This window comes from Diachasma alloeum, unplaced genomic scaffold, assembly GCF_001412515.2.
Source record: "Diachasma alloeum isolate Michigan unplaced genomic scaffold, Dall2.0 Dall_scaffold_00200, whole genome shotgun sequence".
Classification (NCBI taxonomy): Eukaryota; Metazoa; Arthropoda; class Insecta; order Hymenoptera; family Braconidae; genus Diachasma; species Diachasma alloeum.
In genome coordinates this window covers 699,835-716,504 of record NW_021680365.1, presented here as the reverse complement: position 1 = coordinate 716,504, position 16,670 = coordinate 699,835, and the positions used below count along the sequence as shown (strand labels likewise).

Below are 16,670 nucleotides of genomic sequence, written 5' to 3'. Positions count from 1 at the left end.
ATTCTACATACCCCTTTGGCACGTGGAGCGCGACAGAGTACGTACTTAACGCTCAATTAATTTCACCGCTGGCGAGTGCATTATCGCGCACCGATGAATTTTGATGTGTATCCGGCATATATGTCCAGTGCACTACAAATATTCGAGCTGTGCGGGTAACAGACGCTGGTCTGGAGACTTTCAGGGTCAGTTGGGCAGCGGTCCGGGAGGGAAATGTCGATGGATGAACCTATGGAATACATTTTTGTTATTCTCCTCTGTTGACAGGTTAACGCGTTTCAGCGTGAGAGGCTGAGACCACTAGAATGCCAGGGGTGTGGAAGCTGCTACGCATCATCATCTATATGGTGAGTTCTCTCTTGCGTGCCACAAATTAGGTGGCAGATGAAAATGTTGGAAATTTAACATTTCGAGGAGTTCTGGTAGGAATCCTGTTCGGAGAGATTTTTAATTTACGTCAAATAAGCTTTTTAGGGATAAACTGATGTTATGTTATGCGATAAACGGGTTTATTTACCTACATCACCCGAATTTTTTGAAAATTTCAGTTATTGCTTATTTGAATTTTCAATATTGCGAATTTAATGTAATTTTAGATTTGAGATCAAATTGTTCATGGAATTTTTTGTTCGTCTTTCTATTCTCGAACTCATTGTGAAAATTGAACATCGTATTCCCTTGAATTCTCCGTAGACTGTGAATTTTAAACAACGATTTCCTGAATTTTAACAATTTTTAATAATATTCGAACCTGAAAATTGCAATTTTATTGAAGACAAACATTTGAAAAATTTCGATCGAAAATGCATTGAGAGAAATTGTTTATTCACATCAAAAAAATTTTTTAGGCATAAGCTGATGTTATGTTCATACATCGCCAGAATTTTTTGAAAATTTCGGTTATTGCTTATTTGAATTTTCAATATTGCGAATTTAATGTAATTTTAGATTTGAGATCAAATTGTTCATGGAATTTTTTGTTCGTCTTTCTATTCTCGAACTCATTGTGAAAATTGAACATCGTATTCCCTTGAATTCTCCGTAGACTGTGAATTTTAAACAACGATTTCCTGAATTTTAACAATTTTTAATAATATTCGAACCTGAAAATTGCAATTTTATTGAAGACAAACATTTGAAAAATTTTGATCGAAAATGCATTGAGAGAAATTGTATATTCACATCATAAAAATTTTTTAGGCATAGGCTGATGTTATGTTCATACATCGCCAGAATTTTTTGAAAATTTCGGTTATTGCTCATTTGAATTTTCAATATTGCGAATTTAATGTAATTTTAGATTTGAGATCAAATTGTTCATGGAATTTTTTGTTCGTCTTTCTATTCTCGAACTCATTGTGAAAATTGAACATCGTATTCCCTTGAATTCTCCGTAGACTGTGAATTTTAAACAACGATTTCCTGAATTTTAACAATTTTTAATAATATTCGAACCTGAAAATTGCAATTTTATTGAAGACAAACATTTGAAAAATTTTGATCGAAAATGCGTTGAGAGAAATTGTATATTCACATCAAATAAATTTTTTAGGGATAGACTGATGTTATGTTATGTGATGAACGGGTTTATTTACCTACATCGCCAGAATTTTTTGAAAATTTCAGGTATTGCTCATTTGAATTTTCAATATTGTGAACTCAATTTAATTTTGAATTTGAGATCAAATTGTTCATAGAATTTTGTATTCGTCTTTCTATTCTCGAACTCATTGTGAAAATTGAACATCATATTCCCTTGAATTCTCCGTAGACCGTGAATTTTAAACAACGATTTCCTGAATTTTAACAATTTTTAATAATATTAGAACCTAACAATTGCAATTTCATTGAAGATAAACATTTGATAAATTTTGATCGAAAATGCATTCAGAGAAATTGTTTATTTACATCGAATAAACTTCATCGGGATTGGAAAATTTCATTCTTATCTCAAACAAATTGTGTAACATAAGTAAGGTTTCCTCTCACTGTGCGAAACTTTATTCAATGCAAATTATGCTGGCGTAGACAACATCTTGCAAGCGATTATTATTGCTTACTCTAGGTACCGTTGCTCGTGTGATGTATAGTCAGTGGGATGGAGCAATCAAATTAAATTATGCGTGTATGGGCGTTATCAATAGAGTTATCAATTGCCCGACGTTTGTCAGCACCTCTCATTAGGAACGGTGAGAAGGATTCGTCGGAAATTACCCCAGACTTCTGTTAATCGTGTAGACAATTACGAAAAAGCTTAATAGGAGAATCCAACACATTTTCTAGGAATTTTTCATTGAAATTTTATTTGAATTTCTGTTTTTCGCGTCGAAAAAAAGACTTTGCTTTTTCTATAATTCATTTTGTTTGGATTTTTATTGTGAAAAGTTCAGGGGGATGAATTTTCTCAAGTAATTTTTTAAATCATCATTTTAGTAGAATTTCTATATATCATCTTGTATCAAGAATATTTTTTTTCCATTGGCTCGGAAAAATTTACTGAACGTCAGCATAATGCACTGTTAAAAATCTTCGTCTGAATTTTCCGCGTTAAATTCTGTAATTTTTTATCCTGTTAAAGCTCCACTGAGACTTCAGGAAATCTTGTCATTGAAAAATCGAATATTCCACTGATTTTCTGCTCAAATGATCTGCAAATCAATAACATACTTGATTTCTCAGTTCAATTATTCTCTGAAAATTCAGAACAATCAGAAAGATTCAGGGAAAAATTGGAAAATCATGTCATTTTGGTTCTGAATATTCATGTTCCGCTGAAAACTCAATCAAGTTGTGAAATTTTCATCTCACTCCCACTGAAAACTCATGAATTCCCGCGAATTCTACTCCCGCTATTCCCTAAATCCCTAAATCTCATGAGATTTACTGTAACATGTTCCCCAAAATTTCAAAAAATTTCCAACAGCGCATGTACCAAATCCCTAAAATTCTCCCTGTACCCCATCAAACATTAGCCCAGTGAACGTGAATGACTGCTCAAAATTGCGCATAATTTTTCTGTAACGGCACGGAGAGAAATATTCAATAAAAATTACGTATCTTTTCCGTAATTCCGGAGGGAAATGTGGTTGTAAGAAATTTTACGGAACTGTCACGGAATTTTCCCGGAGCGTTCCGTACTTTTTATCCGAATCTCCTGTAAAAAATTACGATACCGTCACTTAAATTTTCTGAGTCGACTCCGTAATCGGTGAGTGAGTTGTGAGTTCCGTAATTTTTACTGAACATTCCTCTCCGTGGGAGAACAATTTTTAACCCAACACGTTCGCTAAAATTTCACTTCCATTCGTCCCCATGACCTTCATATGCGGGACAGAAAAAAATACACTAGCGGTGTAGGGAATTTTACAATACAGGAGGACAATTTTTGCATCCACAGATGTTTTTATTCATTGAATTACATTTCGCTCCACGATTGGCTTTCCTGCAGTAAAATTTTCCGCAATTTCCCAGCTAATTTTCATCCACCTTTTCTCTCCGTTGTACGAAACCTATTCCAATAATTTCCTATGAATCGACTAAATGTCAAACGAGTAATAATAAAGTTCGCTATAAAACAGTGAAAACCATCAACTCCTATGACCGCTAATGTACATTAAGTATAGCGATAAAAACCGATGGTTTGTCGAGCCAAGACCGGCGTCCTGAAGCGCTCGGGGTACATATAGAGCCTCTACGCGTAATCGTTTCTAATGAAAACGTTGTCATGTAACAGTGCGATTGTATAGTGCCCCCCTCCCCCTTCATCATCAGTCTTCCTCATCACGGTTTGTCTTTTGCCTTGCTAAAACTTGTTTTCACTTGCGTGAAAAACGTCGACCGTTAATGCAGCGGTAAAGACGCCTCTCCCGTTACAGGGTTGCTCGGCGCGGATTTGTGCGTGGAATGAGAAGCACCCGCGTGAACAGCACCTTTTCGGCCTACTCATTTCCGAATAGTAGCATTGTGGTGAGCAGGATGTGCGCAATGTAAACATCGAGGTGTTGGTCATATCCAGAATTGACGTAAGGGGCTCTCGGCTTACCGAGATGGATGTGTCGGAGGGGTTTACTTCAGATCAAAGATGACGTTACGAATGGTTCAACACTGACACACGGAGGGAATATAAAATTAAAAATTACTGTGAGAACATACCGGAAGAATTTTCTTTACGATTTAACGTAGGAATTTTCAACGGACAAAACAGTGTAAAATGCGCGGATGAAAAAGTAGTTTTCAAAAGGGTTAAAAACGCTCAACTTATTTACCGATTTTTAGTATTGAACGAACTTAATTAGAAATTAGTCAAATCGTATGGATTTTTAATATGTTAAATTGTAATAGAACATACCGGAAGAATTTTTTTTACGATTTAACGTAGTAATTTTCAACGGACAAAACAGTGTAAAATGCGCGGATGAAAAAGTAGTTTTCAAAAGGGTTAAAAACGCTCAACTTATTTACCGATTTTTAGTATTGAACGAACTTAATTAGAAATTAGTCAAATCGTATGGATTTTTAATATGTTAAATTGTAATAGAACATACCGGAAGAATTTTTTTTACGATTTAACGTAGTAATTTTCAACGGACAAAACAGTGTAAAATGCGCGGATGAAAAAGTAGTTTTCAAAAGGGTTAAAAACGCTCAACTTATTTACCGATTTTTAGTATTGAACGAACTTAATTAGAAATTAGTCAAATCGTATGGATTTTTAATATGTTAAATTGTAATAGAACATACCGGAAGAATTTTTTTTACGATTTAACGTAGTAATTTTCAACGGACAAAACAGTGTAAAATGCGCGGATGAAAAAGTAGTTTTCAAAAGGGTTAAAAACGCTCAACTTATTTACCGATTTTTAGTATTGAACGAACTTAATTAGAAATTAGTCAAATCGTATGAATTTTTAATATGTTAAATTGTAATTTTTTCGTACGATTTGATACTTTAGTTTATACTTTCGCGCCTCCTACATTTCACTCAAGGAAATAGCAGAAATTACTATGTTGAGTTATTCTTACACTGATAGAACAGATTAGTTGTTGTTACACGTAGAGAAATATTCAAGAAAAATTACGGAACATTTCACGTAATCAGCAAGTGAGAATCGTTTTCAGTGAATTTCTATAGGAATATGAGCGAATAAATCTGAAACGTTCAGTAAATTTTCGGGTCTGTCACCGAAAAAATACGAAAAAGTCACGTAATTTTTCTGGAAGTTGTAAAATCTAACAGAAACTTCAAGACTTATTATGGCTCAGAACATGAAAATTCTTGGGTGTTTAATAATTTTTACGAAAAGTTCCGGAAAAATTACGGAACGTGTTGTTAAAATCTCCCCCTCACGGTGACTCATGGCTAGCCATGAGGCGTCGGACGGATGAGTAATTTTTACGGAACAGATCGTAGAATTTACGTGACGATTGACACTTTTTATTGAATTTTACTTCGCTCCCAGATTACGTTTCGAAACGTAATTTTTACGTCTTTTTTCTGGTAATTTTTATTGAATATTTCTCTCCGTGTAGCATGTCTCATGCACGGATCATATTTTTATTTTGTCAGCCTCAAAATTACTATGTTATAAATATTAAATTTTCGATTGTGGCGGGAATGCTCCTGCATTTCATTTCTCCTATTAAGAATTACTGTTCCCACAGTAAAAATGAATTTTATATTCTTCCGTGTAGAAATGTGGATCAATTTAGTTGATGTTAACAAGACTTCTCAACTATTAATGCCATTCGTTAACAATTAATTAATTCGTTAATCGTCTTAATAGTGAAATTCTCTAGGATGGCGATTCACTAACTTCCAATAGTCAATTTAAGTCGCATCCCTCAACAACGATTTCGCTTCAGCCTGAGTGCAAACATTCTTATCCGTCTGCTGGCTCTGAAGTTGAAGCCGATTCCGAGAAATACTCTTCCGTCATGAAGCCTTCGCCTTGTGAAGCAACTTCCATATGAAGCGGTACGAGTTTTCGCGATTCTCGCTGATCAGAAGTAAATACTTGTAGTGTACCCGGGATGTATTGCACTATTGAATATTCTTCGAACAAATTGGATACTCTACTGTACACACGATCAACCGAATGCCTGATTCTTGTGAAATCCCGAAAAATTGGGAACTTATACGTGCTTTCAAGGAATATCGCATAGATTGCGATCGTTAACTACTTAAGTTGTCTCAGCTGGACTCCTCGCGCGCCTTAATAGCGTGGCGCCTGTAATTTGCTTCTATCCAGCAACCGTAGCAGGAGATATAGAGTGATGGAGAGGATAGAGAATCGTCGTAGGAGATCAGTAGAGAATCAGTAGTGAAGTGGCAAATCGATGTAGGTCAACTTATTTCTCGGTTCAATATCTTTGAATCGGACGGAAACAGCAGGATTTTCGTGAGAACCTTTCTTGCAGCTCTCGTTTTACTCTATAAAAGACGTCCTAGAGGAAATTTTTTGCGGAAGTTGATGACGCGGGGAGGATTGTTCCAAAATGTGAACAATTTTCATTATTGGGTTTTGGGAAGAGAATGATTGAAAGAATAATTTTTTTTATTACAATTTTCGTCAAGCGGTAGTTTCACTGAATTTTTGAGGAATTTCGTCATTGAAATTTTACAATTTGACGGAAAAATTAATGGAAGCTGTCAATTTCAATTCATAATTATTCATTACTATGATTATTCATTTTTATTATTATGATTTTTAATTGTTTCATGAAATTTTATAAGAGTCAGGAAAATTTTATTCAATATATTATTGAATTTTCAATTAAATGAAGAATTAAGTTTAATTTCGTACGAAATATTTATATTTTCATTGAAAATTCAAATAATTTGGAGAATCCTCGTCTTCCTGCTGCTAAAAAACTTAGAATTTCAATGAAGTTTTACCGAAATCTGAAGTTTTATTATTTTTTTCCCCAAATTGAACTCAATGTCACTCTCCTAATAATTTCTACATCCCTAGTGACTCTCCTGAAAGTTACTCGTTCATGAAATTTCAATTATTACTGTCCGTTTAATCATTTAATCTGTCTATTTAACTGGTCTATAAAATTTTACTTATTTTGTAACAGAGAAATTGGTCACTACTTGAAGGATTTACTTCTAGAATACTTCACTTCCCATACACATCCTCATATTCTTGACTTATCCTCAAAAAATTAAAATCAAAAAAATAAATAAAAAAATTAAAAAATTAAAATTAAAATTAAAAATCATTAAATTTAAGATTTCACTGCAAATTCAATAAAATTCCAAAGTTTTGAGCGGCATTAAATCGAAAATTGATTCCGAAAAATTAAATTGAAAATTCACGAATATATTTACCGGAATTTGCCTAATTCGTATCAATTTTCAGGAAATAATTGAAGTGACATTCAAAGTTCTCATTTATTTTCCCATGAAATTCTGCCATTTTAATGACGAAATATCTTAAAATTTCAATGGAACTAGAATATAATGAACATTTCCAAAAAGTGTACCGGAAATATCAGCCAAAAATGTTTAACAGTAATATTTTCCCCTGTAACAGGTGGTTGGGATGGAGTACGTCGTTGGTAGCGGCGATATCTGGCCGTTAGAGAGACCAGAGGGCATGCCTGCCATTCAATCACTGGAAGTGATGTGCGGCAAGGACCACATGGACGTACATTTGTCATTCTCACAACCGTTCGAGGGTATCGTGTCATCCAAGGGACAACATGCCGACCCAAGATGCGTTTATGTACCACCCTCCACTGGACAAACATTCTTCTCATTCCGAATAGCATATGCAAGGTACCCACAGCCATTCAATTAGTCTAAAATTAAGATCCTTTCATACTTTTTTTCTTAAAACGTTTGTAACCCTAAACTTGAGTCATTTTTAGCGTTTCAAATTAAGATATTAAAAAACCTGCATTCTAGAAAATCCCATTGTCTTACTCGAGGATCTATTGTTTCAAAATTATGATATCTCATCTGTTTCTTCAAAAAACTTCATTAATTTTTTCACAATAGTGGACTGTGTGGCATGAAAAGAGCCAATTACACGTATGAAAAAATCGTATAGAAATTTTCTATGCTGATTACGTAGAGAAATTATAGGATTTCCGTATATGATATTCGGATATTTCTATACGAATATTTTCTCCGCGAATTATTTCCATATATAAATTTTTATTTTCATACGAAAGATGTCTAAACGCTCCAGAGAAAAACGTAGAGAAATGTCGCAACTCCGTACGAAATGTTTCTATACATGTGGCAGTGGATCGTATCGGATCAAACCTATAGAAATCGTATAGAAATAATTTGTATAAAAAATATCCGAATATCATAGACGAAAATCTATAGAAATTCTATACGAATACCCCCATGGAAAAATATATGTGCGGAAAATACATGAGTCCTATATAATCCATACATGCTTTCCATGAGGGAATGTATGCCAAAATATAGGACATAGGGGAGGATGGGGCAAAACGGCCCCCCTTCAATCGTCAATATTTTCCGATTCAATAATCCGATTGGGATGAGTTAGAGCTCGTTTTGAAGAATGAAAAATTATCTTCAAAATGAAGTTGAAACTGGGAATTTTCACAATGTCATTCACAAGTTATTGACAATTGAAGGGGGGCCGTTTTGCCCCACCCTCCCCTATATGTATATATACCGGTATATGTGAAAATATGGTAAATTGGCCGATGATTGTATATGAATTATAAATGAAGAATTACATAAGATTTCATGTAGGACAGGTACACGACTCATACATGCAATATATATTTTTCATCACGCTGTGTGTAAAGTGACATTTTACGCTCGCTCTGCGTGCGCAAAACCCAGCTTCCCACACATTGTGATGAAAAATAGGGTTCGATACTCGCGGGAAAAGTGTTTTTAGACTCGTGGGATTATACATGGAGAGAAATTTTTTAGAAAAATTCTACTGCTAGCACGGGAAAAGAGGCGCAAAGTGACGGCCAGGAAAAAATTCCAGTGCCGGCACTAGAAATTTTATTGGGGAAAACGTGAATTTTTCCCCGTGTTTCTGTGAAAGTTTCACAGAAATCCCCAGAAATTTTACCAGAAATACCAAGAAATTTTACCTTAACAGCACTAGAATTTTTCACAGCCGGTGGATTGTGATTTTTTCCAGTACTCGTACTAGAATTTTTCTAGAAAATTTCTCTCCGTGTATCACTCGCCTTCGGCTCGTGCTACAAACCTCCCACGAGCCCAAAAACACTTTCCCGCAATCGTATCGAAATATGCTATTCCCGTACATTTTATTTTATATGGGGGCATATGTACGTATAACAATACATGACTAGGGGGCTTCGCCCCTTGCTCGCTCCGCTCGCCAACCCCCCACGGTTTTTATGATTCGACCCATTAGGAGCGATTGCTTCTTTTCAGAAAAAAGCTTTCATTAAGAAAATCAAACAAAAAAAACTTGGAAAATTTGAGCAGAGGAAATTCAGTGGACAATATCTCAGCAGAATAAATTGCGTAGAAAAATCTAATTCTACACGGAGAGAAATATTCAAGAAAAATTACGGAACATTTCACGTAATCCGCAAGCGAGAATCGTTTTCAGTGAATTTCTATAGGAATGTAAGAGAATAAATCTGAAACGTTCAGTAAATTTTCGGGTCTGTCACCGAAAAAATACGAAAAAGTCACGTAATTTTTCTGGAAGTTGTAAAATCTAACAGAAACTTCAAGACTTATTATGCCTCAGAACATGAAAATTCTTGGATGTTTAAGAATTTTTACGAAAAGTTCCGGAAAAATTACGGAACGTGTTGTTAAAATCTCCCCCTCACGGTGACTCATGGCTAGCCGTGAGGCGTCGGACGGATGAGTAATTTTTACGGAACAGATCGTAGAATTTACGTGACGATTGACACTTTTTATTGAATTTTACTTCGCTCCCAGATTACGTTTCAAAACGTAATTTTTACGTCTTTTTTCTGGTAATTTTTATTGAATATTTCTCTCCGTGTAATGAATGAAGGAAAGGCAATTGGTCGGGAAGTTATCGGTTCGACCCGTAATGGGTCACACCCACTCCAACCCACCCGCAATGGGAGTGAGCGAAGCGAGCGACCACCAACCCAGTCGAATTGTTGCCATATTATGTCGATTTTTCTCTCAGTGTGCTTATCGAAATTTCAACAGATGCGGAACGAAGCCAGACATGCACGGTCAGTTCTACGAGAATACAGTAGTCGTGCAGTACGACAAGGACCTCCTGGAGGTTTGGGATGAAGCCAAGAGGCTGAGATGCGAATGGTTCAATGACTACGAGAAAACCGCCTCAAAACCCCCGATGGTTATAGCTGATCTCGACGTAATTCAGCTTGACTTCAGAGGTAATTCATTTATCATATTTATTCTCGAAATTACGAGCGGACTAAGTTGATGGTTATCTCCTGAATGGTCGCTTAATACGACACCGATCTAACTGCGGAATTTGTAATGAATGATACTTATACAGTTAAGCAACTGTATATGAGGACAACATGGTACGTTGCAACTCATTGCTGCGGTGGAGAGTAAGAGAAAAAGAACCTGTGTGGTAAATCACCCGGAAAGCCACTGCCGGTATGTCCGGATGATCTCTCGCTCCTTTTTTCATGACTCTTCATTTTAAATTCAAGTCATCAATGGATGATGTCAAGTCATTTTGTCGGATTTTTATACGGTCACCAGTGGAAGTTGCGTACATCACGCGAGCCGTAATGCATTTTCGAACGAATGTGCTTATGATTTAATGACCTTTTGAAACTACACGTGCGACAAGGTTTGATAGACAAACCTAACGCTTTCTCTGGGAAATTTTATTGCAAATTTGTAAGAATTTAATTCGATTTGAATAAAAATTTAAAGCTTTCTGCCGTAGATATTGTTAATTTATTCGATTTTTTTCTTGGATTTTGGAATGGGGAAAAAATAATTACAGTGGAAACAACTGGGGAAATTTATACTCAAGAAATTCTATTGAAGAACTTGAGAGGATAATTCATATAAAAAATACAAAATCCGTCAACTTTTTTGTCGAAAAAAATTGGCGAAAAATCGCACTGTAAAATTGCATAATTTTCTATAAAAATCAGCGAAATTACCTACTTTTTCAATATTCTAACAGAATTCTAATATGGAAAATTTACACTCCAGAAATTCTATTGAAAAATTTGAGAGGATAATTCATATAAAATATACAAAATCCGTCAACTTTTTTGTCGAAAAAAATTGGCGAAAACCCGTAGGACAAAATTGCATAATTTTCTATAGAAATCAGCGCAAAAATTTCTAATCTTTCAATATTCCGAAAGAATTCCAATAGACATTTGATACCCGTTCTTAGAAAAATTAGTACGTTATCCTGTGGAAATTTTGGACACGTGCAATAATAAAATCTACAATTGCGGAGATCGAAGGTAGAATGATCATGTCGGAAAGAATAATCAATGCACTACTTAACAACTAGTTCAACTTAATTGTTGTTCTTTCAATAGCGTTTAGAAGTATATACAAAAGTAGTAGCAAGTCAGATAGTCGATTTGTTGAGTATTCGGCGGTTAGCGCCAGACTGAATTCGTATTCCTAATCGGATCAATAAAGTATTACAAAGGTGATGCGTGACGTGTCGCATGCGTGTGATGTAGCGAGACTACACTATTACATTTTTTCACAGGCGACAACGTTGATTGCTGGATGGAAATTCAACATGGAAAAGGTCCCTGGGCTCCGCCAGTTTCTGGAATTGTGCCTCTTGGCTCAACTCTCACTTTGGTTGTTGCGATCAATGATTACAGAGGTGAGAAAAGTTACCTTTTGTAGTTCTAATCGACTGCCCATTTCGCTATTATTAAGCCATCTGCTATACTAATCATCAAAATTCCGTCAAATTACATTCTGAAAACAACTGCTACAAAGGCTTTCCAAATAGATTTCATCCTCGCGGAGTGAGTCTCTTGCTCGCCCCACTGTTACAAAATTACTCTTAAAATTTCAAGTAAAAAATCTTGAAAGTTTTGACAACGAATAATTTACATGGAATTTCTATTGATCTTGTTATTGGTGAATCTGTCAATGTTCTTGAATATTCAATGAAATTGATTTCTCAGGTTCATACGACAATGAAAATTACTGAAAATCGTGAAAATTCAGGCAACTGTTCTTCTGAATTTTCAAACTGTTTAATTCTCGCGATAGGTTTGAAAATCCAAATTGTCATTGAAAATTCAATGATCATTCATAACGAAATACTTAATTTTATTGAATTTCCAAGATGGATGAGGAATTCCACGAGCAATTTAGTCGGAAATTGAATTCAAGTTCAGAATTTTGAAAATTCTAATGCATCTGTTACTTAAATGTCGAAAAATTTCTAACAGTGCACTGTTAGAAAACTTTGGCTAAATTCCAATGAAATGTCAAGGAATTTAGTAACAGAAAATTTAAAGGAACGTCGTGGCTGCGTCATTTCCTGTTCTTCGTTTATTTATTTATTAATTCTCGTTAATTGAAATGTCATAGTTGAAAAGACCTGCCACCCAATATTATTTAAAGAAATTCAGTGTTTCTTGTTCACTTTCAATCGAATTCAATATCACTCTCCTCAAAATTACTAGTCAACTGTCGCCAAACTCGAATTGTTTCCAACCGCGTTAATCGTCCCAATTTTGTTAATCTCTCTCCCCTAATTAATGCACTTCTCTCCTCAATTAATTCCAAGGAGAGTTCGATATGCGCGTGAAATCATGTGTGGCATCTGACGGAGGTGGACACACGATACAGCTCAGCGATGAGCTCGGTTGCGTGCTGAGGCCAAAGATGATTAGTCGATTCTTGAAGGCGCGTGGCTCTGACGATCGTGCGACTGTCATCACTTACGCTTTCTTCCACGCCTTCAAGTTCCCGGACGCACTCAGTGTGCATATCAAGTGTAAGGTGAGTAAAATATTATACATTAGTGGCAAAATAAAACTTCATCTGTGTTACTATCGTGTAAGCCAGTCAACTCATCACGAACACCAGTGAGACTGCAGAATGTCGCATGCCATGTTCATCTATCACTTAATGAATATGTTTCTAAGGTTGAAATATGCCGACACGGATGCTCGGATCACTGTCAACTGAACGGTGCTCCCGGTCATTATATTCAAGACCGCAAAGATCACCCAGCTCGACCGCTGTACACTCAGACAACTCAAACAACGACTGTTCACGAGGAAGACGCATCACTTTACGACGATATTATACAGAATGGGGATGAGATGGCCTCGATCGGTGGTCAATTCCTCGGTGTTGAAAAGTCAGCACCTAAGGCACAAGCACAAATGGCCAATCGTAACTCCGATAATGGGGCTGTCAATGATATGCAGAAGGATAGTAGACCTGAGGAGCCTAAAATTACACATCCATTCTTGGTAAGTAGAAACGTAAACGATTTATTGCATGATTGGGACAAACAGGTTGCATTAGTGGAAGTGATAATCGCGAGTTCATTAATAGAGGAAATAAGTAATGTGATGAGATTAGCTGCTTTAATTGCATGAGTTGAACAGCTTTGTATTCTTAGGCGAGATAAGGTTTCTTTGAGGCGAGAAATCCTCGCTTTATTGTGAAGTGTTCATGTTCAAGTGAGATTGTTAAAAAAAATATTGAAATTTTATGGAAAAATCAATGCAATTCCAAATTATGGACCATAAACGCTTGATTGCATGATTGGGACAAACAGGTCGCATTAGTTGAAGTGATAATCGAGAATTCATGAATAGAGGAAATCAGTAATGAGATGAGATTAGCTCCTTTAATTGCATGAGTTGAACAGTTTTGTATTCTTATCGGTTTTCTCATCTTCTGATGCTAGATAAGATTTCTTAGAGGCGAGAAATCCTCGCTTTATCGTGAAGTGTTCATGTTCAAGTGAGATTGTTAAAACAAACATCGAAATTGAATTTTCAATGAAACCAAAATATTCAGTACTAATTTATGCTGAATTTTCAATAAATACGGAATTCAGAAATACATTTACATGAGTTTTCCTTATTTCTATTCATTTCCATGAAATAATTGATCTGGAAATTACAGACTCCATTGACTTTTCCATAAAATTTTGAATTTTCAACGACGAAATTCCTTCGAATTCCAGTGCAACTATAACATGATCAAAATTTCCACGAACTTCACTCGAAATTTCAACCAAAAATTTTTAACAGTACGTGCCTTGATACAAAAGATAGAAGGCTAAAGTGGCTCTTAACGAAACTTCTTAACTCTTAATGCCATTCATTAATAGTTCAGACGCCTCGTAATTGCTATCAGTGTGAACACTTCATGGAATTCTTGTCCCAAACGATTTGTCCCCAAGAGATTAGCTTTACGATATATCGTTGTAACCAAAAGTCTATGAACAGGTTACGATCTTCTAGTTTCAAAGCATATGCATCATAATCTTCGAGACTAATAATTCAATATGCACTAGGACCCCCCTCGAGTGACTTCCTACAGAGACGAGGACCAATTTCCCCACGGACCGCGTAATCTCGAAGGAAGTGACACAACAATAGACCCCCTGAAATCAAGTGGCAGTTCGCGAAAGCGTCGTTCTGTTAAAATATCAGATCGCAAAGCACGTTCAGCGGACGTTGGCGTCAGTGGTATCTACGAGGTCATATCCGAGGCAGACTTGGCATTCAGTCCCGACACCCATGCAGAAGCGGTCACTGTGTTTCAGGGTAGAATACGAGAAGAAGTTGTGTATGGTATTTGCCTGCCAATGCCAGGTTTCAGTGCTTTATTCATCATAGTTGCTCTATCGGCAGTTATATCTGCCCTAGTTGCTGGTGCTATGTTACATAGACTTCAGGTGCAACGTGAAGCGGCTGACAATCAGAAGAATCAGGTCGCTGTTGCCAATCGCGGATGGTTGCCATACGGACTTCTGCGAGTCAGATGTACGCAGCGCGAGCAGAGGGTTCAGAAGACACAAGTCAGTCCGGGAAATTCAATCGAACGCGGCTGAAGATATTGGCGATGATGATCAACAGTGGCGCAAGGATGTCCTGGATCATTTCTTCACCTTCTAATTTCAGTATCTTGTACTTCAATCGTCTATTCCTTGGGCACCTCCTTCGGCCGGAACCTCTTTATTGTGTGTTCTATCCAAATTACACCCGGCAATCCACAAAGACAATGTGCAATATAGTGTACAAAGTATTCTAAGTGTTTTCTAATGAGATTTTCATAAGAGGTTACACTACGGGGGCCCAAATGTTCACATTAAGCATCATCTCCTATGCCTCGAGATTCTCTTACCTTTTATTGTAGTTAAGGAATGGTTTTCGGAAGAGGAATTTTCATGATAAACATTCGCATCGTCTGTTTGAACATTGATCCTTCCCTTATTCTGTGCATTACATCTTCATATTATATTTACGATTTTTTGGGACTCGAGTCTCAAGTGCGGTGCTTCGAACTCCCATTCAGTTATTCCAATGAAATCATTATACCATATTTTTTGTTACTATTTCACTTGGGATTATTCCGTTCTTTGTGAATTATTATTTTAATGATCATTCAATCATTCGTTTATAGATTATATTATATATAATAAATGAAAACAAGCCTTTCATTGTTTTTGTATTTTATTGTTTTTCAATATCCTAAAACGAAGAATAAATAAATTTAAGTAATAGTAACAATAATTAGTAATAATAATACATTCTTATTATTATTCTTCATCAGTTGTACAGATCTACCATTTTGAAACAAAACAAGTTCTGAGGTTCGTCGTTTCCTTTCTTTGTTTCGCTCTCATTCAAATTCACGAGCTTTTCCTGAATCTTTTAAAATATAATAGTAATATAATATAATAGTTGAGGAAAATTATACATTTGTGTATATCTACAATCCCTTGAAAAATTGTAGAGATTCACCATTTTTCGATTTTTGTTTTATCGACAATCTCTGATTTATTAAAGAGTTTTCCCGAGGATTCCCGAATTTCCCAGAAAATCCTGAACGAGTCTCAACAATTTTAGAACATTCTATTATTCTTCGAAAAAATGAACAACTCAAATTTTATTGAATAAGATTCCAAGGATAAAATAGTCTTTTCTCCCATATTCCATCAAACAACATTTGATGTTCCCTATTTCTTCTTTTGCTTCGCTCTCATTCAATTCACGAGTTTTTTCTGGAATTATTTTAAATATTTGAAAATAGAAAAATCTAATAGTTAAGGATAATCCTTGAACTATCGGAGAATTTTCCAAATGATTCTCGAATTTTCCAGAAGATTCTGAACTAGTCTCGACTATTCTACATATTCTATCCAAATTTCAATGAAAGAACTTATTTTCGACCGGCACATTCATATTCTCTATTATCCCCTTAGATGTTCTTAAGGTATAAATTACATGGAAGCGTGACGCTATCTGCTATCCATCGACTTTCCGGACCTCTATACGAGGGAAACAATGAAATAATTATTAATGCACAAACTAAATTAATTTTTCCCTGCAATTTATACCCTAAGAACACCTAAAGTTGCCCGAGTAGCCCTGGGATAGAGTACAGAATATCAAAATTTTAATGGAATAAATTTACGAAAATTCCCACTTGCCGAATAAATCCCCACAACTAATGGAAAATACACCCCCCCCCC

The 16,670-nt window shown here is 35.7% G+C and overlaps 1 protein-coding gene across 1 annotated transcript; it reads left to right on the top strand.

The window, feature by feature from the left end:
* The first annotated feature begins 305 nt into the window (after positions 1 to 305).
* On the top strand, positions 306 to 15,540 carry LOC107035729. Its single transcript, XM_015253295.1, has 7 exons — positions 306 to 347; positions 7,539 to 7,783; positions 10,172 to 10,365; positions 11,691 to 11,813; positions 12,735 to 12,949; positions 13,096 to 13,428; positions 14,487 to 15,540. Exons 1-7 carry the CDS (start codon positions 306 to 308, stop codon positions 15,024 to 15,026), a joined length of 1,692 nt encoding a protein of 563 aa, XP_015108781.1. The 3' UTR covers positions 15,027 to 15,540.
* Positions 15,541 to 16,670: the final 1,130 nt, after the last annotated feature.